General features: G+C 36.6%; 1 protein-coding gene across 1 annotated transcript in view; it reads left to right on the top strand.

Moving 5' to 3' along the window:
* LOC140171059 (uncharacterized) overlaps positions 1 to 24,051 on the top strand; it is a 148,903-nt gene that overhangs the window by 75,356 nt on the left and 49,496 nt on the right. The window contains exon 5 of the mRNA XM_072194235.1: positions 23,598 to 23,760. Within this exon, the coding sequence (XP_072050336.1) occupies positions 23,598 to 23,760 (163 nt within the window). The remainder of the gene's footprint in view (positions 1 to 23,597; positions 23,761 to 24,051) is intronic.

Below are 24,051 nucleotides of genomic sequence, written 5' to 3'. Positions count from 1 at the left end.
TAGGAGCGACCATGGTAAGCAACTGGTTCCGTTAACATTTTGGGCTACTTGAGATCTCTAAATTGTCGTGGCACCAACTGTTGGCAACACTGCCCATATGGCCGAAAGTACTGCAAATTGATCTATTTCCACAACAACTTCTGTTTCACTATGGGCCACAAAGGCCTCATCCCATTGGCATAGTTCAGTAACCTCAATTAAATAATCAAAGTGCAAAATTTGACCTCAAGTTGCAGAGTTTGAGTTTTTGTACCCAAATTTTCAAAGGTCAGCAATGAATGCACAAATGTATTGGGGTCAAAGAAGTGTGGCCTGATAGATGAGCATGTTGTGGATCCTAGTGTTTCTTTATATTTGCTCTTCTCACAAATTAGAGAATTATACAACTGCATAACGGAAGGTGTTGCTGAGATAGAAACCAGAGGAGATATCTCACCCTACCCAGAATCCTTTGCAACATAATAGATCCGCTCATTTCAACAAATTACGCTCCCAGTACTTTGTACAGGTTTCCTTTGTTTTCATTTTGAGAATAGACTGGCTGAACATGGGTTGTTAGTCAAGAAATAAAAAAATGTTCAAGATCTGGATGTGCTCTGTTCATTCACTGAGATATATTCCGTCACTATCAACCCATGTGGCACAACATAGCAAATCAGTACAGAAAATTGAAATGGAAGAAATGCATTTTGGGAAGTGCAAGATTGTCTTCTCTGGATAGAAACTGAGATTGAATTGATCTACTGACACACACTCTCCGCACCTGTGTGCCTAGCAAACACAAGAAATGTTTTTAAAACGTTATAGACAGGTTACAAACATGTTTTGGTTTTGGTCAAAATATTTTGATGACATTTTTAAAATGTTAGGGTATTTCAAAAGTCATGAACACGTTTAGAATTAAACTATTCAGCTGGACTCACGTTTTTGTTGATCTGGCGGCAATTGGTATTTGATCAGTGACAAGACGGCGTTCACCAGCGGTCAGCAGTCGGCCTGAAATGTCAAATGTTATTGAAAAATATTTTTGGCAAACATTTTTGTACTTGTATTTTGGTAATTCAAAATAAATATTATTGTTACCAAGGATGGGCCTTTCTGCGGCTTACAATTGCACTGAGAACAAAATGATAGGAATTCTAGTATTAATTAACATTGTCTCCCTTGGCCTTAAAGTTTATAATTAATTATTTAAGCATGTTTAATTATCTCGTTCGGAATTGTTCCATCTATTACACTTACCCATTTCTCACATATATCAAAGGGGACAGCCGGCACTCTCACAAAATCCCTATTTTTTTCAGTTCCAGTCAGCTTTCTCAGCATAGAAAATACCAATTTGCCATTTCTTTTGTATTTTATATTGGAAATTGATTTCCCTGATACAAAAAATTGAATTTTTGACAGAGGTAGGCTTACAATGTATTTATTTTTTATGTCTATTGATTTCCCCAATTGAGTGTAACATTAGAAGCGTCCCCTTCGTGTCAGAGGGTGCGAGATGAAATAACCAAATCCTGGCAAAAGTAACCAATGCAATGAAGCGATCTATCGCACTGACTGGCTGAGTCTATTTTTTTTTCAGAGCTGCCAACGAATAGACATGTTTTCCATTGTTTTGTTTTTTACTTAAGGGATCTAGAATGAGCGTTTATGGCGTTTCGACAGTATTTTTTGTGGGACATGAGAGCACCTCAGACGTATCGAATTACATTCTTTATGTACGAAGAATGTCTTTCTGATATCAAATAATTTTCATTTTTTGAAATTCACGATATAATACAAATTTTATGACAAATTATTAAAAGTTGATATTTTTCACATTTTTGATATATAACATTCCTCAAAGTAAATTTTATAAATCTAATGACATATTCTTAAAGTTATGTGGCTGGGAGGAAAAGCCAACAATCAATTGAAAATTTTGACCTTTCATATTGAAGATATGGATTTTTTTCTCCAAAAGACATAATTTATTTAGTGTTTTGGGAAAAAAATCCATATCTTCATGTTTCGACATTTTATGACAAATTATTAAAAGTTGATATTTTTCACATTTTTGATATATAACAGTCCTCAAAGTAAATTTTATAAATCTAATGACATATTCTTAAAGTGTATGTGGCTGGGAGGAAAAGCCAACAATCAATTGAAAATTTTGACCTTTCATATTGAAGATATGGATTTTTTCTCCAAAAGACATAATTTATTTAGTGTTTTGGGGAAAAAATCCATATCTTTAATCTGAAAAGTACAATTGATCGTCGGCTTTTCATCCCACCTACATACACTTTAAGTATAAATCATCAGATTTATAAAGTTTACTTCGAGTACTTTAAATATCAAAAATATCAATTTTTAATCATTTACCATAAAATGTGTATTACATTGCAAATTTCAAAAAATAAAAATTATTTGATATCAGAAGGACATTTCTTCGTATTCAGAATGCAATTCGATAGGTCTGATGTGCTCTAATGTCCCACAATAAATACTGTCCAAAAATTCATACGCCACCCCTTAAGAATGTACATGAAAAAAATTCCAAAGAGTACTGGAAATGCTAAAGAATAAGTTGATTATTTTGTACATATGTAATTGAGCAAATGTAATGATTTTATAAATGAAATTGATTCGGGGTGAAAGTTTTAGAAAGTTGACAGTTTATGGTATTCATTTCATATCCGACAACTTGACAGATATACATTTCTTGTACATATGCAGTCACTGCCTCAGTAAAGAATTTTTTTTTTTTTAAAGCTACTAAGGTTTTGATGACTTGAGTTTCCTGCCTTACATGTGAGCAGAGAGTTCTCAATGACAATTGATGACGGATTCTATACAGACAGCAGGAAATTTTGCCTTCCCATGATGCATTGTTGAAATTTTAAATCACACATGGAACTTAGTTGTAATCATAAGCCTTCAAATGCTGCCAAAACCTTGTAACTCCAATAGCTGCTATGTTCAATTATTAGTAGGCCCTACAGTACAATATTGTATTGTACATATTTAACACATAGCAGCTATTTGGAGTTACGAGATTTCACCAGAACAGGAGCAAAATGTGTTTGAAGGCTAGTGTATGCCGTAATAATGGTAATCAAATTATTTATTTCTCAATCAGGCAACAAAAAAAAATTTTCGCCGAAATAAAAATTTCTGCATTTCTTTTTTCAAATCACACAAGTTTACAAATGCGCGCTTACAAATACAACTTTGAGACAAACCTTTTTTTTGGCCTCATGAGAGCACTGCGTACACTGCGTCAAGCTCAGTTTTTTGTGGAACAACATAAAAACATAATCGCCACCTAGCCTTGACGGGTACTCGAAGTGATGACTGGCCGTTTCTAAAACAGTCGCACTTACTCTATAGCGTATGATCATTGCGTTGCATGCTCAACACAATTGTCTGCTGGCTCAGAATCTCAGGTGATCAAGAATTTAGGTATTTTGATTATAATTCTTTGCTTGAATACATGTTGGATGGCTGTTGTTCAGGGAACATTGATCAACAAAGTAAATATTTTTATCTCAAAACTAAGTCAAAGCAAATGTCAAAATCAGTCCTATGTGCTTGTTTATTCCAGTTTATTGCACTGGTTTATTCCAGTTTATTACATAGCCTGTGCTATTCCAGTTGAAATCCATACACCCCCTGTGCAAGATATAACCTTAATCTTCCACACAGGGAGTGTGAATTTCAAACTGGGTTACCTGAAAGGGTGACTTCATTTGAAATCTACACTCCCTGTGTGGAAGATTAATGTCATGTCTTGCACAGGTGGTGTATGGATTTCAATTAAAATAGCCCAATAGAGCATGATGGGAAGGCGTGCTCCTGTTCTTTGTATAAATGTCAAAGAGAAAATAGACAGAAAAATAAATGACGGATTATTATATCATATTTGTGTCTCAGCATTCACATGCCTGGATAAATAACACTTAACGGTCATTCATGCAAGGTTTGTCATAGTGGTGTTACATCTAGAGTGATACTTTCGTTGAGCTTTATGTATTTTTTATATAATTAGACCCTCAACACCATCCGGAAAGTCACAGATTACCTTACTTGAGCTAATAAGCAGTCGAGTTAGCTCAATCGATAAGACGTTCGACTATGGTGCGAGAGATTACTGGTTCAAACCCTGGCGGTGCCTAATACGCTTTTGTGGAAAAATTGAGTTAGCTTGAAATTCCCCTGGACAAGGAACTTACTGCTAATTGTCTTGTTGTAACCTGTACGAAACTCGGGAAGCTGATCCTGGTTGTGATGGTTATTTGTGGAATATCTAGGGTGTGCGCTCTTGAAGCAGCAAAGTCCCTGGTTTGTTGTTAAATTGTTTACGGAATGATGTGGGCCAACTTGTAAAGTGTGCTGAGGCTTGTGGATCAATGTCTAGGCATTGTGCCTGTATGTAGCGCACTATAAATCACTGCGTTTTTTTTTAAATAAGCACTTCTCCCATAGTAAGTGTACCCTATGGAAATTGTCAAATAACAACCTGTCTAAGAGCCCCGTTCCATTTCCAATGCACCTTTAGAAATAAATGTCGTAATAAAATAACCACTGTCTATTTCCTGCTTATATACAGGGTGTCCCAGAATGATTTGTACCGTGTTTGCAAAAATAACTAAAAATAGAAGACGGGCAGTGTATCTATTTTTGATACCAGCATTATAATGCTGGACATGTCTCCTACTTATTCTGTTTATTTCAGCACGCTACCTTTATTTGTTTTGGCGTGGCATACAATAATGTAAAATCGATGAAAAACGACTCGCATACCTTTGAAATATGGCACGATACGTATCTGCCGATTCCTGACAGTTCCGTCAAACTTCTTTCGTTATACACTATTGTCTAATGAATCTTCTTTATGCGTCTCAACATAGCTGCCGGTTTGCCAGTAAGTTTTTGAAAGAAATCCACGCTACTGTACAGTAAATTGAGGAGCCGTCTTTTCTGTACCACAACCAGTTTGATCTCTGCATGCATTTCAAATGAAACTACCGCCAAAGAGAGAATGGGATTAGGCCACAAATCCTTAATTCCATATAATGATTGCTTCAGTAACGTCATAAATAATAGATAGATATCGGCTATTTAGTGGAAATATGAACAGGGCACAACTAAAATACCTGCATAACTTTTTCCAAATAACTTTGTGCTGAACGGTTAGTAATGTTACAGATTTTCAAAATAGGTTGCGTTGTCAAAACTTAGAATTCACCATTTTTACGCAACCTTCTATAACTTCTACTAGAAACGTCCAATTTTAAAATCTAAAAAATCTGAGAAAGCTAAATATATGTAGAACTAAAATGCAAGACAATATGACCATTCAACATGCCCTTCATATCTAAAAAATTCCATCTTTCCCGGTACAGATCATTCTGGGACACCCTGTATTAGATTATGATGATTTTGCCTTCAGATACACTGTATTTTGATTGATTATGTGGTGTAAAGTTTTTACTTGCATTTCATCACTTGTATAGCTCCCCCACCAAAGTGACAGACTTAAAGTGCGGAGGTGCAAAGAAGGGCGAATGCAGTACTCAAGTTGTCAGTCTCTAAATTGGCATGAGAAACCAGATGAACACTAACTTGCGCTATTCGCTGTCGGAAAAAAAAAAAAAAAAAAAGGAAGGTTTTATTTCAACTCTAATGGTGACCCGCAGGTCAAATGGCTAGAATTGAACATTAAACACACCTAAACAGACACAATGCAATTTTGCAGGCAACAGTTTAATCAGCGCCAATATTGCAACATAGAAACAAACAACTATACAAACATCCAATCCAACCCAACCCCATCCCCAGTACGCAATGAGGATAAAGTGCCTTGCCCAAGGACACAACACATTGGCACGAGCAGGGCTCGAACTCGCAACCTATGGATTATGAGTCGGGCGCCTTATCCATTCGGCCACACGTGCTCCCAAAGCGATGTAATAATCGGATTAACTACCACCCGGGAACTACCATAGCAATAGGTTTAACCGATTTTTGAATATACCGTGCTGCACTAGTACGTTCACGCGGTACCTCTGCATTGAGCCATAGATGTCAAAGAGCAGGGATAAAGACCAGGATAGTAATTATATAGAATATTGAATATCATACTGATCACTCGCACCTGTAAGATTAGTATCTTTAAAAAGAGCGGTATTGTATTCAATCTATGATTGCAGACATACACAGGTGATGAGTGCAACCTGCTTGTAGTGCAATGCGATATATTCAAAAATTGTTTGAACCTATTGCTACGGTAGTTAATTTGATTATTACATCACTTAGTTAGCGAATAAAGGGTGTTGGCTCTCAAAAAGTTGTTCTTTGTTATGTAAATGAGAGAGTTTCAGGCTCTGCAGCTTTTACGCAGAATTTAAGGTATGCTCTTTTGTTATGCTAAAATATTTTCCTACTTTATGTGCTCAAGGTCATGAGCGTGAAAAGAGTATTATCACATGACTGTACGCTGTAGAAGTGACATCATAATTGGATTAACTACCATAGCAATAGATGAATACAATTTTTGACTATATTGCCCTGCACTACAAGCAGGTTGCACTCATCACCTGTGTATATCTGAAATCATAATACAATACCGCTCTTTTCAAAGATACTAATCTTACAGGTGCGAGTGAGCGGCATGATATGGTTCAATGCATAGGTACTGCATGGACGTTGTAGTGCAGGCGATAAGTCAAAAATTGTATTCATCTATTGCTATAATAGCTTTATCACTTCTACAGCGAATAGCAGATGACAAAATATCGCAGTAGTGCATGCACTCAGTCTATAATCGGATTAGTTTGAGCACTATGTCTGGGCAGCAGAATCACACTCACGTGTTGCGGTCATATTTTATCAATTTATGCGATGCAGCAAGGAGCCAATCATATTGCACAAATATTCTCAAGTAAATTTGTCAGAATCTCAAGTGTTTTTAAAAAATAAGTTGAAGTGCCAGTGGGCTATTACTGTTGAAATACATATACCCCCTGTGGAAAACATTCTAGAAAGGGAGTGCAAATTTCAAATGAATGACTGCTTGCATTTGAAATCTACACCCCTGTATGAGAGATTAAGGTCAATTGCAATTTCAGTTTTAGTACATACACCCTGTGTGGAAAACATTCTAGACAGGGAGTTTTAATTTCAAATGGATGAGCGACTGCATTTGAAATCTACACCCCCTGTATGATAGATTAAGGTCAATTGCAATTCCAGTTTTAGTACTTACACCCCCTGTGGAAGACATACTAGACAGGGAGTGCAAATTTCAAATGGATGACTGCCTCCATTTGAAATCTACACCCCCTGTATGAGATATTAAGGTCAATGTATTCCATAAGGGGTGTATGGATTTTAACTGGAATAGCCAGGATATGCTCACTTCACAGTTTAGGGGGAAAAAAAGCAAGTACTGCATACTGGAAAATGTTAATTTTGCATGCATTGCCAATTTTGAACTGTTTCCTTTTTTTTTAAAAGAGATATATTTGCGAGCTGTTATTTTTGAGGGACATTTATATTTGTTACCCCCCTCTGAGCACTACCTGCCGAACTAACATTGCCTCTGATTGGTCAATTACATGATATCATTGCTTTAATCACCAATCAGAATGGAGCTTTGCAAATAATTCACCCCAATGTTTTTGCATGGTGAAATTATTCTAACAATGTTAACGATTGGTCCAATTGATTATGAAAACTTCTTTTTGGCCAATCGGCAGGTAGTTCTCATGGGGTTAACATAATAAAATAATGTATTTTGGTGCTTTATGCGTACTGGCTATAGGCTTCAACATGAAAAGTCCAAGTTTTGAGATATACGTGCTGATTCTAAATACTGTCATGAAAATGTATATTTCGGAAATTGTTGAATTTTTAAAGAAAATTTGATGGAATACGTCGTCTGCACTCCGCAGTTGACACCCGCAAGGAGAGGGTGTACATAAGAACACTATAGACTGAAAATAATGATTACGTAAGGATACTCTAGACCTTTGTCAATTACTAGTGACAAAAATAAATGTTGCGGTGATACATGATAATGTTTTACACCTTGAGGTGCTGTCTACTGAAGAAAGCATCAACTGAAAAAAAATCTCATGTCAAAATTAGATGAAAATAAATCATTTCCACCAATGATAATGACTTTCTTGACAAGCACCAGCTTTTACAAGGTCCTTTTACAAAGAAATGCTTTGATTACTTATGGGTAGAAATTTCCGGTACCACTGCTAGGTGCTTGTTTTGACAAATGACAATAGTTTCTTTTGAGTTCTTAAATGTCAAATAGAAATAAAAGTTAAAAATAACGAAGGCTGAAACATTATATTATTAGTATTACATGTAAAACTGCAATATTGAGCACTTTTTGGGTGTTGTGCACTGCTCTATACTTTGATCAGCTCGTAATCGGTGGGAATTATCAAGCTTTTGCCCGCACTATGCCGAAAAGTGGACCCACGTTAAGAGTGATATAGTTGATCTGTCTGGTCCTATATTTTGCATGTTAATGAAAGTAGACAAAGTATAGGACTTCTATTGTCACAAGACAATTTTCCAAATGAAATATATTGATATTAATCCACAATGTTATAACTTCGCCCCCGCCGATTACGAGCTGATCAAACTATAAAGAGTACTTTAAAAAAATTTCGACAGGGTTCGGACTTGAGCTTACAAACCCATTTCTTTGGTAATTTTATCGAAAATAGGGACTGATCTGATGATGCACAGGATTTTAGTACATATTTTACATTTGTAGCATAAATCTACAGCCCACTGTTTGTCAGGGGGTCAAACCAAACCCCCACCCTTTTTATTTTTCTGCCACACTTTTTAGCCATACACCCTTTTTACCAGAAATTGAACCCCCACGCTTTTGTGCCCAAAGCTTACAAGATTATAGTTGTCAAATTCAGAAGCTTCGTCGCTACAGCAATTACATAGTCACTTCCGGGTTCTCACTTATTCCCTAGGTGCATAATGGGAATAATTATTACATCAAAATATCAAGAGCTATCTTAAGAACCACTGAACTAAATCACTGGCCGGGCCTAGCCCCCATGGCTAGAGGCTGGTGATCTTCTGTGTCACATGCGAGGGGTCTCAGGTTCAAATCCCGGGGGTACCAAGTGATTTCTTCTTTCCTTTTTCATTTCATCTTTCCCTTCCGATAGCAAAAAACCTTGGGCACGGTTAGGGTTAATGATATTATTTATTTATTTATTTGTATATTTTATTTTATTGTTTTACACTACTTGCTGGCGGAAATGTCAAATTGTGTTTGTGCAGGCAGGATATTTCCCCTATATATCTCAAATTCTTCGAATTGTGGCTTGCATCCAGGGGCCGCCATTAGCTGGTATGTGGGCGATGAAGCACTTAAAACCTTTGTCATTCTCCAGGATGAAACTGTACGAACTAGTAGGTGTGTCCATACAGAGCGCTTTTTGCTGACACTGTATTTCCTCGAATAGTCACCCCTTCAATTAAACGCCCCCCCCCCCACCACTTTTTTTCAACCAAGATGTTTAAAAAATGCTGATATTTCCATGCTATCTTGTGTAGTAAGCTTACCAAGGTGCACACATGGTGGCTATTAATGGCGTCGGTAATTGGCGAAAATCTGGTCGTACACCCGGAAGTGAACGTTCCTAAGTTCATAGTTTGTCATTTCAACGTGAGTTTTAAGCTTACCTAATGATTTTAACAGGAATTATTATTCTAAAAATGACCTCTAATAAACGTCCCCCTTTTGGAAAATGCAATGCCGCCGGGAGCGACTATTTGAGGAAATACGGTATTAAAGCAAGGCAGGTCTCAAGCAAGCATAACAAGTGAGCTGGTAATGTCTTGAGGATTCCAATATTGCTCTCCATGCTGATTGCTGGCCATATATTGTAGGCTTCAACATAAAAAGTCCTAAGTTTTGAGCTATTACATCAAAATATCAAGAGCTATCTTAAGAACCACTGAACCAATACTAGGCTTATTTGTACTCATTCTAATGCATTTTTCATGCCAATTCCAAAAATGGTCATAAAAATGTACAATTCTGACATTTTTGAATTTTTAAAGAAAAATTGAAGGTTGCCGCCTGCAGTCAACACCCGTGTAGAGAGAGTTAAAGAAGTGTTGCTATTCAACTGCGATTTGAATAGTCTCTTTGTAATATTTCTGAGGAGCATCATGTATTTTAATTGGATTTGACTGAAATGCTATCAAACTGCATGTTTTGTTAATTTAAACAGCCATAGTATTAACTTTGTGATTTTATATGTGTATCTGCTGAATAAACATTAAAATTGATATCAAATTTCCCCAAAGACAACCTGAAATTACTGAACATGTAAGTATTATAAACTGACACTTCAATAATGCTCTGCGTACGGGCCATAGCCTTCAGCATAAAAAGTCCCAGTTTGAGATATTTCTCAAAATATCAAGAGCTATCTCAAGAGTCTCTAAGCCAATACCAGGCTTGTTTGTACTCATTTTAATGCCTTTTTCATGCTGATTCCAAATATGGTCATGAAATTGTACAATTTTGAAATTTTTTGAATTAAAAAAATTTGAATTTTTATAGGAATTGCAATTCTCGAGTTTATGACCATCTGAATACAGCTACTGGGTAAATAAATAACATCACAGAAATGGAGATAGATGAGACATGTATTGTGTTTTGATACAATGTTTTCACAGGATGGTGACCTGGTTAAATAGATACAGACTGGATCATTAGGAAAAGTGGGTTAAAGAAGAGTCCCTACTTGATGCGACTTTAAAAATCTCTTTCTGATATTTGTAACTGAAATGCTATCAAACTGCACAAAAGATGTAGTGACATGCATTGGCAATATTGGCGCTGGTAGCAAATCCAATTTTCTTTGCTTTACCTCAGTTGTTCGGCTCAGAATTAAAAGGGGACAAAATCTGACAGTAATAGCTAACATTTTATGGAAAAGAAATACTAATCTATTTTTTATGGAAATTTTACAATATGGCTTTAAACAGCCATGTGATTTTATAAACACAGCCAAATTAAAAAGTCTCCACTAGTTCCATCCCCATTTAATCAGAGTCTGATGAGTTTATGGCAAAATAATTCATATAATAATTTTCTATACACTTTCCTTCAAAGGTTGATACCAAATTTGATATCAAAAGTTTAATCATCGTGAGCATAGGAAATTTGTGCAATTTTAAAAATGTCATATAGAGAATTGTATCACGTAGCGGAGCTACCGTGAGTGCCAAGAATTACGTCGCCTGAATAGGCCGGCAGGTTAAAGGATTACCCATGCATGTCAAATAACTAAAACTGTCGTATGGGCATGAAACTTGGTGGGTACAGTCAACATTTAGAGCCAAATTTTGGCATGTCATTTTAGGGTCATCAGGAGTCACCCAGGGGTCATCTGAGGGCAAATTACTAAAAATGGATTTGTACACATTTTAATCGCCCCATGGTGGAGGCATCCCATTCGACGCCTTGCAAATAACGGCGCCTATGCTCACGATGATTAAACTTTTGATATCAAATTTGGTATCAACCTTCAAAGGAAAGTGTATAGAAAATTATTCTATAAATTATTTTGCCATAAACTCATCTGATTCTGATTAAATGGGGATGGAACTAGTGGAGACTTTGTAATTTGGCTGTGATTATATGTCTGCTGAATAAGAGGTTAATGACTGTTCATGAGTTGTTTTGAGGGTATTGTGAAAAATCTAAACATTTTTCATTTGGAACCAAGGAATATCCTGAAGGGCGCTGCCCCGAAGGATATTCTGAAGTATATATAGATTTTTCAATACGCGGGAAATAACTGATGCAAAGTCGTTAACCTTGTTCAATCAAACCATCAGTATTTAATGTTATCAAAATTAATAAAGATACCTATAATAGTTACCAACTATTACTCGGGAGAGGCACATCATCAATTTATTTTTTTTTGGTGGGTATGCTCCCCCGGAATTTTGAGGTGGTGGGTCTTTGGGAATGGACAGCGTACCGGTAAAAGGGGGTCTTTCAGAAGTGCAAACATCAAAATCAAGAGGCTTTCTGGTTAAAAATCGCCTGAAAAAAACAGAAATGTGAAGAATGAGCAATATAGGGATCAATATTTTCAACCAGAAAGCCAAGAAAGACCCTTGATTTTTACTATTCGCAGCTCCAAATGTCCCCCATTTTACTTGTTCGCAGCACCCAAAAAGACCTACCACCTCAAAATTCTGGGGGAACATACCCACCCAATTTATTTTGATGTGCCTCCCCCGGGACCTTGATCTTCCACACAGGGAGTGTGAATTTCAAATGGGACAACCTGACTGGGTGTTTCCATGTGTAGGTGATTAAAGGCCATGTCTTCCATGGGGGTGTATGGATTTCAACTGGAATAGCCTGGGGAATAGCCTTGATGCTGAGAGCAATCTTTGGGTAAAATAGTACACAATAGAAGTCTTGTCCTTCCTTTGATTTCCAGATATACGAGGGGCAGTCAGTATGTTTTAAGAGTTGACTCGTTACGTCATATGTGGATTGTTTTCATGGCATTTCTCAATGATTACATAAACACTGTACCTTTGTCTTTCAAACAACACATGTAAAAATTATATCATACGCATGATTACGTAACAGCATTAGCATATAATCAATATACTAGGGACACTGCCAAATCACGCAAAAAGGCGGGCTTTTTAAATTACAGAAAAAACATGTGTTTACAATGTCCGAAAACAGCAAAAGTACAAGGTGCATTTGGCTAGTTTTGGGCAGGAATAAACACTAGGTCCTCCGTTGCATTTGGTAAAATATGAGACTTGCCATTAAACTTTGGTGGAAATGGGGCGTCTGGAAACTTCAACAACTTTAGGGCTTGAATGGAAGCAAAATTATTCTGCAAAAATGGCGAAAATGAAAAAGCAGTTATTACAAATGACATTAATTATCTCCAAAATGAAACAGACTAAAATATAATGACTGGTCACGTGTGAGAGCTGGTACTCAGTGCGATGATAACTGGTGCAAATGAAACAACAATCTGCGCATGCGCAGAGTGGGATGACCGATACAACATGGTGGAAATGCACGAAAATTGCTCAATTCCATGTAAATAGGGCCTAAAATATTACAAAATGCTATGAAAATTGTAATTTAAATATTCATATGAATTTTTATGGATTTTTTTTAAAAATAAATTTCTCATTCAAACGATGGCCTCTCTCTTTGTACCACTACTTTTTGTATAAATGTAACAGTGGTACAATAACAGTTATATTTTAATTACGGATTCAAATATTTTCTAGGGAGACTCCCGTTTAAATGTTTGGAGATTAGTCAACAGAACTGGCAAAAAATTTAAATTTCTACGTTTGCTATTTTTGGCAATATCAAGATATTAAAAGAAAGAAAAGCCTTGTTTTTATCAAAAAATAAGAAGACATATTTGACCACGCATTTTAAATAAACTAAAACCTTAACAGCCCAACTAATATGGTTTAATGAACTGGTAGTTTGTGTTCTATTACTGTTCCAAAAGGCAGCATTCTCCATTCTTTAATTCCCGAGAAAATATAGAAAATACAACAATACCTCATTTCAGCCTCTTATTTCCCTTAACAAAAACGCCTCAATTTCACCAGGTGACTCTAGGCCATTGATTTTATGCTAATGATGTTACGTAATCATGTGTGTGATAGAATTTTTACATGTGTTGTTTGAAAGACAAAGGTACAGTGTTTATGTAATCATTGAGAAATGCCATGAAAACGATCCACAAATGACGTCACGAGTCAACTCTTAAAACATACTGACTGCCCCTCGTATCCTTATTTTTGCATAATGAGTCTTACTGTTTCTTCTGTCTGACGTTTCTATGGCAATTGATAAGAATGTTTACATGAATGTATTGATCAGGTTTGACAAGTGTGAATGCACTGATCTATACAACCTCAAAGGGTATGCATGAAACATGAGACATTGTGACTTACGTAAATGTTGTGCAACATAGTATAAAATCATGCTGATGAATGTTAAATGTTCCCTGGGGTGTTACATAGGAGGGGGTATCAAAAGTTTTAGAAATCGCACAGAGCGTGAAAGAGCTATATCAATGAAATTTTGTCAGTGCAATCACTGGTCCTTATGTACACTATGATGCAAAAATGGTCTCATAAGTATGTTTACCTTTTTACAGGAGCTAGATGTCACTACCTGCCTATGTAACAAGCATAACCAGCAAAATGGAGAAAATTAAGGCATGCAGCATGATTAAGTTCCATTTTAAGGGCTACAGTGCCCAGAAAATCTGTGATGAAATAAAAATTCCTTTTCCAAAAAGTGACAGTGACATATCACAATCACCACCGAAGATAACTTTCATTTCATCATCAATTTTCTAGGCACTGCAACCCTTCAAAAGCAGGATCTTAATAATGCTGCTTGCCTCAATTTTCTCAATCTTGCAGTTTATGCGCAGTAACTGGGGCAGCGGGTTATTGGCATCTAGCGTCGCCTGTAAAAAAGTAAACATACTTATGAGACCATTTTTGGACCATAGTGTACATAAGGACCAGTGATTGCACTGATAAAATTTCATTGATATAGCTTTTTCACTTCTAGGCGATTTCTAAAACTTTTTGATACCCCCTCGTACATGTTTCGTAACCACATCACTCCACGCCATACATAAATTCTCCCAGTCACATTTCCCCAATATGAAATTTTTAAAAAATTAAAATTAAATTTGGCGGAGGCGGGGTTCGAACTCACGGCGCACCGCTTTGGACACACTATGAACCCAGCGCCTTAGACCACTCGGCCACTTGTCTTGTTAGTATCCATTTGAAACTTATTTGAAGATATAATCGCAACTTCAACATAGGCCTACCACGTGACAAGCAAAGGCAGAAAACGTACCATATTTTGGAATTTTATTTGCCTAAAAACATTAATGTGTATTAATTGCGCTCAATTGTTGTTAACTGCGTGTTCTATATATAAAAAAAATCCAACAATAAACATGATAAATGGGCGTCTATATGGACAATACATTATATCGATTTTGACACGTGCTCGTGTCTCAGTACATTTCCATCGTCAGTAAAATACTATAGAGGAACCTACCATTTTTCTTGTATACACGTTCGATGTTTTGATCAAGTATGTAAATAATCGACATTAGACCCCAAATGTTTTTTCAGGAAATAAAAGATTAGATTACCATAAAAACGAAACAGTAATCTTTGGTGGGGTCTGTAATATTCACATAGAATTTTCAACGTTTTTCTATCCTTATTCTTGCTCAATTAAAAAATATTTTGGCCTATATAAAATTGAATTAAACTTCTCTGCCTCTTAAACGACATCAAATGTGCCACAATTGGGTATCACGAATCGTTATATATGATGTGCAGTTAATATTCATATTTTCTTTTATACAGAGGATGCTTCAGTTTTGACAGGAAAAATATTTTCTTGAAAACCCTCTCACTCTGTTATTTTAAAAAGGTAACCACGCTTCCCTAGAATGTGCAATAAATTAGCATTAAATTTTTTCTTATTCTAACAGCAAGCATTTCTAAAATGCAGTATGGCGAAATGTGGTGTATTTCGTAACATACCCATTAGCACCTCAGAGGAATTTTGTGCATGTTAAATAATTCTTATGAATAACATTATTACACAGGGGCTAATTATGGAGATGATTCTCCAATATGTAATTATTGGCTGGGGGGATGGGCACTCAACTTTTGGTTAGGCCAAAATTTTTTTTTTTTTTTTTTTAATTTGCGTTGAATGTGCTAGTAAAACAGTGGTTAGTATAAATTTAAAGAAAGAAAATGTAAATAAAATGAACAGTATAACATGCAGAACCATCTCAAGAGTTAAACCAGTAAAGTGCTGTGTGTTTTGACTTATTTACCAGTCTTCAAATTGTCAGTTTCAAGTGCAATATCTGTAAAAAAATTTTTTTTTTAAATCCGACCTACCTACCCAACTGTTTCATAAGCCTCTATGGACAAACAAACTTTTTTTTTTTGGCCTTTGGGAGGGGTGAGTGATCGGAGCCAAACTTATTGGGGGAAAATAGGGCTTGATGATCTGAAATGTCAACATTTGGGGGGTCAAGTGAACTAAAATTAGGCCATATTATAGGCTGTGGAGCTAAAAAATTAAAAATTGTTCCAAATTTGAGCTTAAAGTGCTATAATTATCAGAGTTTGAGGCTAAAGAACTGGAGCATGATCCAAATGTAGTTCTTAAGGAACTGCCGGAGAGCCTGAAAAAAGGGACCCTGGTTGACCGCCGCACATACCTGTACCACCTTTATATATGAGTGACCCCAGGTTATAATATTGGCCCACAACAATCTTTATTGTTTAGTTTAGTTTATTTCCTTTATTGGACAAAATAAATCAAAACCTGAACAGGCCAAAAAGCTCACAAGCTGGGGTCCCTCAAACATGCATCTAAAATAAAAGTATATGTAGAAAATAAAATACACAATTATTAAATTACAGATTTACAGTAAACCAGATAAAAATTTTATATTCATATTCCATATGTACATAGATTGATAAAAAGATTTTTTTTAATAACTCAACCTTGGGAGTCAAAAATATATTGCTCGGCAAGTGTCTGAAAGAAGACACTGCCAAGACAACCTCAAATCAATCGCAGAGCATTAGCACAGTAAAGACACCGTACATGAACAGGACATTGGAAATGTTAAAAGTCCTCTGCAGAGAAGACAAGTTTTTGCCAAGAAAAGTGAGGCAAGCCATTAAAATCAAACAAGAGGCCAGCCCCACCCTAAATAGGGACGGGGGCTGAGAACTTTCTAGAATATATGATTCTCTTCTAGAAACACCATCACAAAGGACAAAAAGGACATTGTCAACAACATCTAGAAACACTGAATAATCATAAGTCAGACCAGTTTTAAAATATACCTTTGATATATTGCATAAGTTTGAAAGATGCTAAAATTGTGAATTGTTCGTAATAGTAATTTAAAAGCTGACTCTTGAAATACAGAGGATTGATAGATTTTTTTTTAATTACTGGGATGTCATTCCAGGATTTGCATACGATTTTAAGGGGCACTACACCCCTGGCCAATTTTGTGCCTATTTTTGCATTTTTCTCAAAAATTATAGCACATTGGTGACAAGTAAGATATGTATATTATAGGGGCAAGGTCTACAACTACTGCACTGAAAATTCACCAACTCAAGGCAAGTAGTTATTGATTTATTGATCAAATATTGGTTTTCCCTCATTTTTGACTGTAACTCCACAACTGTTGTCTGTGCTGAAATAAAATTTTCAGTGCAATAGTTGTAGTCCTTGCCCCTATAATATACATATCTTAGTTGTCACCAATGCTCTATAATTTTTGAGAAAAATGCAAAAATAGGCACAAAATTGGGCAGGGGTGTAGTACCCCCCTTAAAACATTCGGCTAAAAAGGTTTCTTCTGCACTTTTTTGAGATAGGCAGTCCGAGGTTCTTAAATTGTTAGAAACAGATGAACGGAAGGTAATCCTGCCAGAGACATCGAGGGAATTAAATCAAGTCATGAATGCCTTTGAAAAACAAAACCAAAGCTTTAAACATACTATGCTGCTCAAGGCTCAAAAGATTAAGCTCCTTCAGACGATCTTCATATGTAAGAGAGCTTCTCACAATAAATTTAGCGGTCTTATATGTTGAACACTGCGCTGACTGATATCCCCAGCAAGACAGTTAGCAATGGGGATCCATGTCATTGAAGAATACTCTACAAAATCGGTCTAACATGGGCAAGATACAGTATATTTCTGGTTTGAATCACAGCAGCTAAAGGGAGTATCCCATCATGCATCTGCTTGCTAAATAAAAGTAAAAGCTGCTTAAATATTGAGAGCTATGGATAGTTTCACAATACTTAAGAGATCATATTTTTTCAAACAAGTGTTTAAGCTCCTCTGATATAAGAGAGTAATTGAAAGTTGAAGTGAGGGATTTTGTATACACTTTCTATGGCATGTGCAGTTCTACTAAACACAGCCAAAAAACAAAGTCTCCAGTAGTTCCATCACCATTTAATCAGATTCTGATGAGTTTATGGCAAAATAATTTATATAATAATTTTCTATACCCTTTCCTTCGAAGATTGATACCAAATTTGATATCAAAAGTTTAATCATCATGAGCAAAGGAACCGTTGTTTGGAAATTCGTGCAATTTTAAAAATGACAAATTACTTTAATTGACCACGCAAAAGTCAATGCATGGTATCAGCGTATTATGTGGCCCGAAGCAACCCGTACAGGAATCATTGTACACTTGCCATGCTTGCCTGCGCACAATTAAAAGAGCAGGGTATTTGATTTGCATTTTGACATGCATGGGTAAACCTTTAATGACAATGAATTTAGACTTCTCAGATGCGTGTTGATGTGTAGATGTAAAAAATACTTTTTATAATGTCGTAAAAAAGCCATTGCAGATAATGTTGTGTGAATGCTGATAATTTTATATTTTATGTTGATGATGCTTACAAGAAAACGTATTGAAAAAAATTTGTCTCATTACTTGTTTTGAAGTCTGCGCAAACTGTTTAGAACTGGATGAACTCAATTAATCTCCGGTAAAGAACTTTACAACAACGCGAAATGTGTGTAACAGCTACACATACAACCCGACATGTTATACCCCATTTGAAATTCCATGCAGTCACCTGCCGGCCTATAAAGGCGACGTAATTCTTGGCACACACGCTAGCTCCGCCAGTGATACAACTTCCTATGTCATTTTAAAATTGCACGAATTTCCAAAGAAAGGTTCCCATGCTCACGATGATTAAACTTTTGATATCAAATTTGGTATCAATCTTGAAGGAGAGTGTATAGAAAATAATTATATAAATTATTTTGCCATGAACTCATCAGAATCTGATTAAATGGGGATGGAACTACTGGAGACTTTCTTTTTTGGTTGTGTTTATGATAGTGCAGAGCATGATGGGATACACCTATCAGCTGCTGTGGGTTTGAATATCATGAATATCAAAACACGTGTAGCGATCATGCCCAAGAACACAATTACTTTACATATCCACTGTCTAATAGGGGGTTTCCAATCAAAGTTGTTAGAAACAATTAAACTATCTTAATTTAATTGTTTGTCTCAAAGCCCCCGCTCGCATTAGTAAAATCGCTCACTTTTTGGGCGTTATTCTAGCTGGATTGAGTAACTGAAATCCACAATGAATATCTCACTTCCGACATCGTCAGACTAAATAGCATTAGTCGTAAATCTCAATACAAATCTTCATTTTGAACACAGTGAAACTATATGTGCATATTCCCCGGCGAATTTTTGTCAGAAAGCCTATCCCACATTTTGATTAAAAAAATTAAAGTAAAAAAAAATGAAGAGGAAACGTGTTCCGCATTATAGGGTCTCAACTTTGAGACAAACTATTATATTTAGATGGCCTAACACCAAAATCATGATGCTTATCAACTTTTGTGTGGGGCTTATGTTATGGTGCTGTTGGTGCAGATGGTTGCTATGCATTGACTCTCTGGTTGATTCGCTTGGTAGAAGCAAATTCTATAATCCACTCTGCAGCTTCAATGCAATAACTAATCAACTTGATATGATAGGGAATGGCGGGCTGATGTGCTATATAGTTTTGTATCATGTTATTTACATACTCATGAATATTAATGAGGGTATTTGCATATATGTTCCATTAATTCACCCTGCAGCTCAGCCTACATGTATAGTTTGTGTCATGTTATTTGCACATTTATAAATATTAATGACTTCATTTGCATATTCTTTGTATTTACAAACCTTTGTTAAATCAAACCTTTTGTTATGGATCGGTGTAATTACAAAATTTTGTATCATGTTATTTACATACTCATGAATATTAATGAGGGTATTTGCATATATGTTCCATTAATTCACCCTGCAGCTCAGCCTACATGTATAATTTGTGTCATGTTATTTGCACATTTATAAATATTAATGACTTCATTTGCATATTCTTTGTATTTACAAACCTTTGTTAAATCAAACCTTTTGTTGCGGGATCGGCGTAATTACAAAATGCATAATTCTAGTCTTCTACTTCTACTTGATGATAATGCCAGGATCCCACAAATAGGATGTTTCACAGGGCAAGGTCCTCTGGCACTTAGAGGAAGTGATTGCAGATACTAGAACCGGGGATGGTCCCCCTTCTCTTTTCGAATAGCTCTGACACTTAAACATGCACAGGGTTGACTCTTATGTACACCAACTTTATGTGACTTTCCGAACCACAAGACGCCATTCATACACTCCCAATATCTGCACGTGCTAAGCAGTGCATGGTGAGAAGTAATTCTACAAACCTTTGTTAAATCAAACCTTTGTTGCGGGACCGCCATAATTACAAAATGCATAATTCTAGTCTTCTACTTCTACTTGATGATAATGCCAGGATCCAACAAATAGGACGTTTCACAGGGCAAGGTCCTCTGGCACTTAGAGGAAGTGATTGCAGATACTAGAACCGGGGATGGTCCCTCTTCTCTTTTCGAATAGCTCTGACACTTTAACGTGCACAGGGTTGACTCTTATGTACACCAACTTTATGTGACTTTCCGAACCACAAGGCGCCATTCATACACTCCCAATATCTGCACGTGCTAAGCAGTGCATGGTGAGAAGTAATTCTACAAACCTTTGTTAAATCAAACCTTTGTTGCGGGACCGCCATAATTACAAAATGCATAATTCTAGTCTTCTACTTCTACTTGATGATAATGCCAGGATCCAACAAATAGGACGTTTCACAGGGCAAGGTCCTCTGGCACTTAGAGGAAGTGATTGCAGATACTAGAACCGGGGATGGTCCCCCTTCTCTTTTCGAATAGCTCTGACACTTTAACGTGCACAGGGTTGACTCTTATGTACACAGGACCACCAACTTTATGTGACTTTCCGAACCACAAGACGCCATTCATACACTACCTATATCTGCACATGCTAAGCAGTATGGGGGTGAGAAGGAATTCTACAATTATATCTATACTGCTCTCTGCTTCAATTAGAGAAATTACATCTGATAAACGAACCTCACAGTAACTGAACATAATTGAAGGATTCCTGACCTCTGAGGAACATTTTGGGATAGGCAAATGAATTCTAACCAAAGGCAAGCCCAAAGCTCGAACCCACACAGATTCAAAATTTACCAAAAATATTGGGAAAAGTTGTTTCTTTTGACAATTTGTGTTAAATTTTGCCATCTTGGAATTGAATTGCGCTTTCTTGTCTCACAACCTTGGGAGTTCATTAACAGCTGTGACAAGCTCAGATTTCCTGTTATTTGGGGGCAAGTTTATTAGCCCTAATGGCCCAGTTGTTTTTTTGGTGAGGGGGAAGGAAAGAAGAAAGAAAGAAGAAGAGAAAACCTTTTTTTCTCGGGTGCAGTTTTGAACCCCTAGCCCCTTGGGTGCCACGCCCATGCACGGGCCTACCTTGCCACGGGGGTGTAGCTTGGCCGGCCAAGCTCTCTGTTACCATATGACTGTTTGCATGATGATGCAATCGCATCACGTGGGATACCTGCTTGTGCCTGCACTTTCTGAATTGAGGTTTTTTGATGTTTGGTACGGTTAGTTAACACTTTTGAATTTGACAAAATTGCTATCAAAACTGCATGTTTTGGTAGTTTAAACAGCACACAGAAAATAACTAAAGCATTGTCCACCCTGATGTGGCAGTGATGTCAATCGCATTTTATTGGGCGCAGCGACAAATCGGTAGTGTTTGCTCAAAGGGCTGGCATACACATGTACTACGCTTAAAGACGCTACATAGATGCGCATGCGAATCAGCTGCCTCAACGCTTTGACGTTACAACCATATTTTTATGTGGGTTGGTCCGCTGATGCACTAACTTATGCACTAACCAGTCCAAATTCTGATTACATGTAGGGGTGTGCATGTGTTTTTAACAACAAAAACAAGTGGATATTCATTTGCAGACTTGTAGTGACTCGACTACGAAATGAATCATTTGTAGTGGTAGATAAAATGATGAAAGAGTTTAACTTCAACACTACACTATTTTTCGCTCACCTTGAATGTTTTCACTAGTTCGACTAGCGTCTTCAGCAGATGGAGATGCTGTGATGATATCTTGTCAACAATCGGTATAATCTCTCACTGATGATATCCCGAGATATCATCACAGATATCATCACAGCATCACCATCTGCTGAAGACGCTAGGCGAGCTATAGCTCTAGTAAAGAGCCTCTGCCACTACCCATAAATACACCAGCAATTATGAGGTCTGTTATACTACCATATCCATAAGCAATCTCACTTCTCTAACGCGCCTCGATGTCGGCGCTACGCGCCTCCTCACGTCTCGGCGCTACACGCCTCTCTTGTATGGATATCGCGATCCGAGGGAACTGATCAAGTTCTAGTTGAGCTAGTGAAAACGTTCCAGGTGAGCGAAAAATAGTGTAGTGCTGAAGTTAAGCTCTTTAATCAGGAAAAACATTGAATTTTAAAACTATTGAAAATTAAACAAAAAAACAAACAAAAAAGCTTTTAAACAAAAAAGCTTTTAAAAAGGGATGCTGGGAGTGGGCTGGTAGTTTCAAGAGTAAGTCTAACTATGGCATTGCCTACTTGACAATAGGTTTGGATATAGCATTTGTTCAACTTTTACTTGTATCATGTAACTCAATTAAAAGAATCTAAAAAGTTGAGAAGCCGAGAATTATGATTCTTGATTTAAGAATGTTGCTATCTTCAGTAGATAGTACATGGCTGGCAATACAGTTGCCGTATTAATTTGGGTCAGCATCATACTTAAAACTTTTTATGGTTAAGATAAGTTGAGAAAGCTTCCAGATCACATAATTTGGGATTTTTAAAGAATTTTTTGACCCTTCAGATTTCTCACCGCCAAATCTAGTCTGAACGAAATGGCTGGTAAAGAAATATACAGTGTTTTCATTTCTTTTCATTTCATTTCCACACTGGGTTGATTTAATGGGGAAAAAGTTTGAAAAGAAGCCTATAGGCCAGTATCCAGTACCTCAGGAAAAATAGATCATTTGTTCGATATTATATATAGGAATACAGTTAGAACATTCCTAAACCATGTGACTTGGGGATGATTTGAAGTGACCCCCACTTGAGATGAGTCTGGTATTTATTGAAGATATAGATTTTTTTTCCAAAAAGGCCTATTTTTTTGTGTGTTTTGGGAAAAAAATCCATATCTTCAATACGAAAGGTCAACATTTTCAATTGATCGTCAGCTTTTCATCCCACCTACCCTTACAAAAATTGCTGGTTGTTTGTCTCTTAAATTTCAACTAGTTGGTGTGTACTGGTTGTTTTTAGACAAAGAATTCCAATCACTTTTCAACCACTTTCCAATCACCTAGGAACTAGTAGAGTCAACCAGTTGTTAATAACCAGTCAACTCGACTCAACTGGTAGATAGGCTAGTTGTCAACCAGTTGTTATACCACTAGTCAACTCAATTCTACCAGTTGTTATACCACCAAGTCAACTGGTAGATATACCACTTCTACTGGTTGGAATCAACCAGTCTACTGGTTGGAATCAACCAGTCGTTAAACCACCAATTATAGACCAATCCAATCCAACTGGTTGGAGGAGGGCAGAGTCTACTACTACTAGTATTAGTACATTGTATGTTAACCACACATCATTTTGCATCATCTTTATTTACTTTTTCTTGGAATATGTGCATGCATGCATGCATTCTGAATAGCTATTGAATTCAAAATAGTGTAAGAATGAATGATTGTTGAATATCTACCTGTTTATTTACCATTTTCAATTAATTGAATTTCAAAGGGAAGTGATTGACAGTTCAAACACAAGTTAACAATACATTTGTAGACTGTTGAATTTTTATTGCAGGCCTGTGGCAAAATCCAGGAAAAGGGAGGGGGGGGGGATGGGTAATATAATTAAATA

This window comes from Amphiura filiformis, chromosome 15 (genome assembly GCF_039555335.1).
Source record: "Amphiura filiformis chromosome 15, Afil_fr2py, whole genome shotgun sequence".
NCBI lineage: Eukaryota > Metazoa > Echinodermata > Ophiuroidea > Amphilepidida > Amphiuridae > Amphiura > Amphiura filiformis.
The sequence above is the reverse complement of the archived record's forward strand: the minus strand, read 5'-3'. Positions and strand labels throughout refer to the sequence as shown.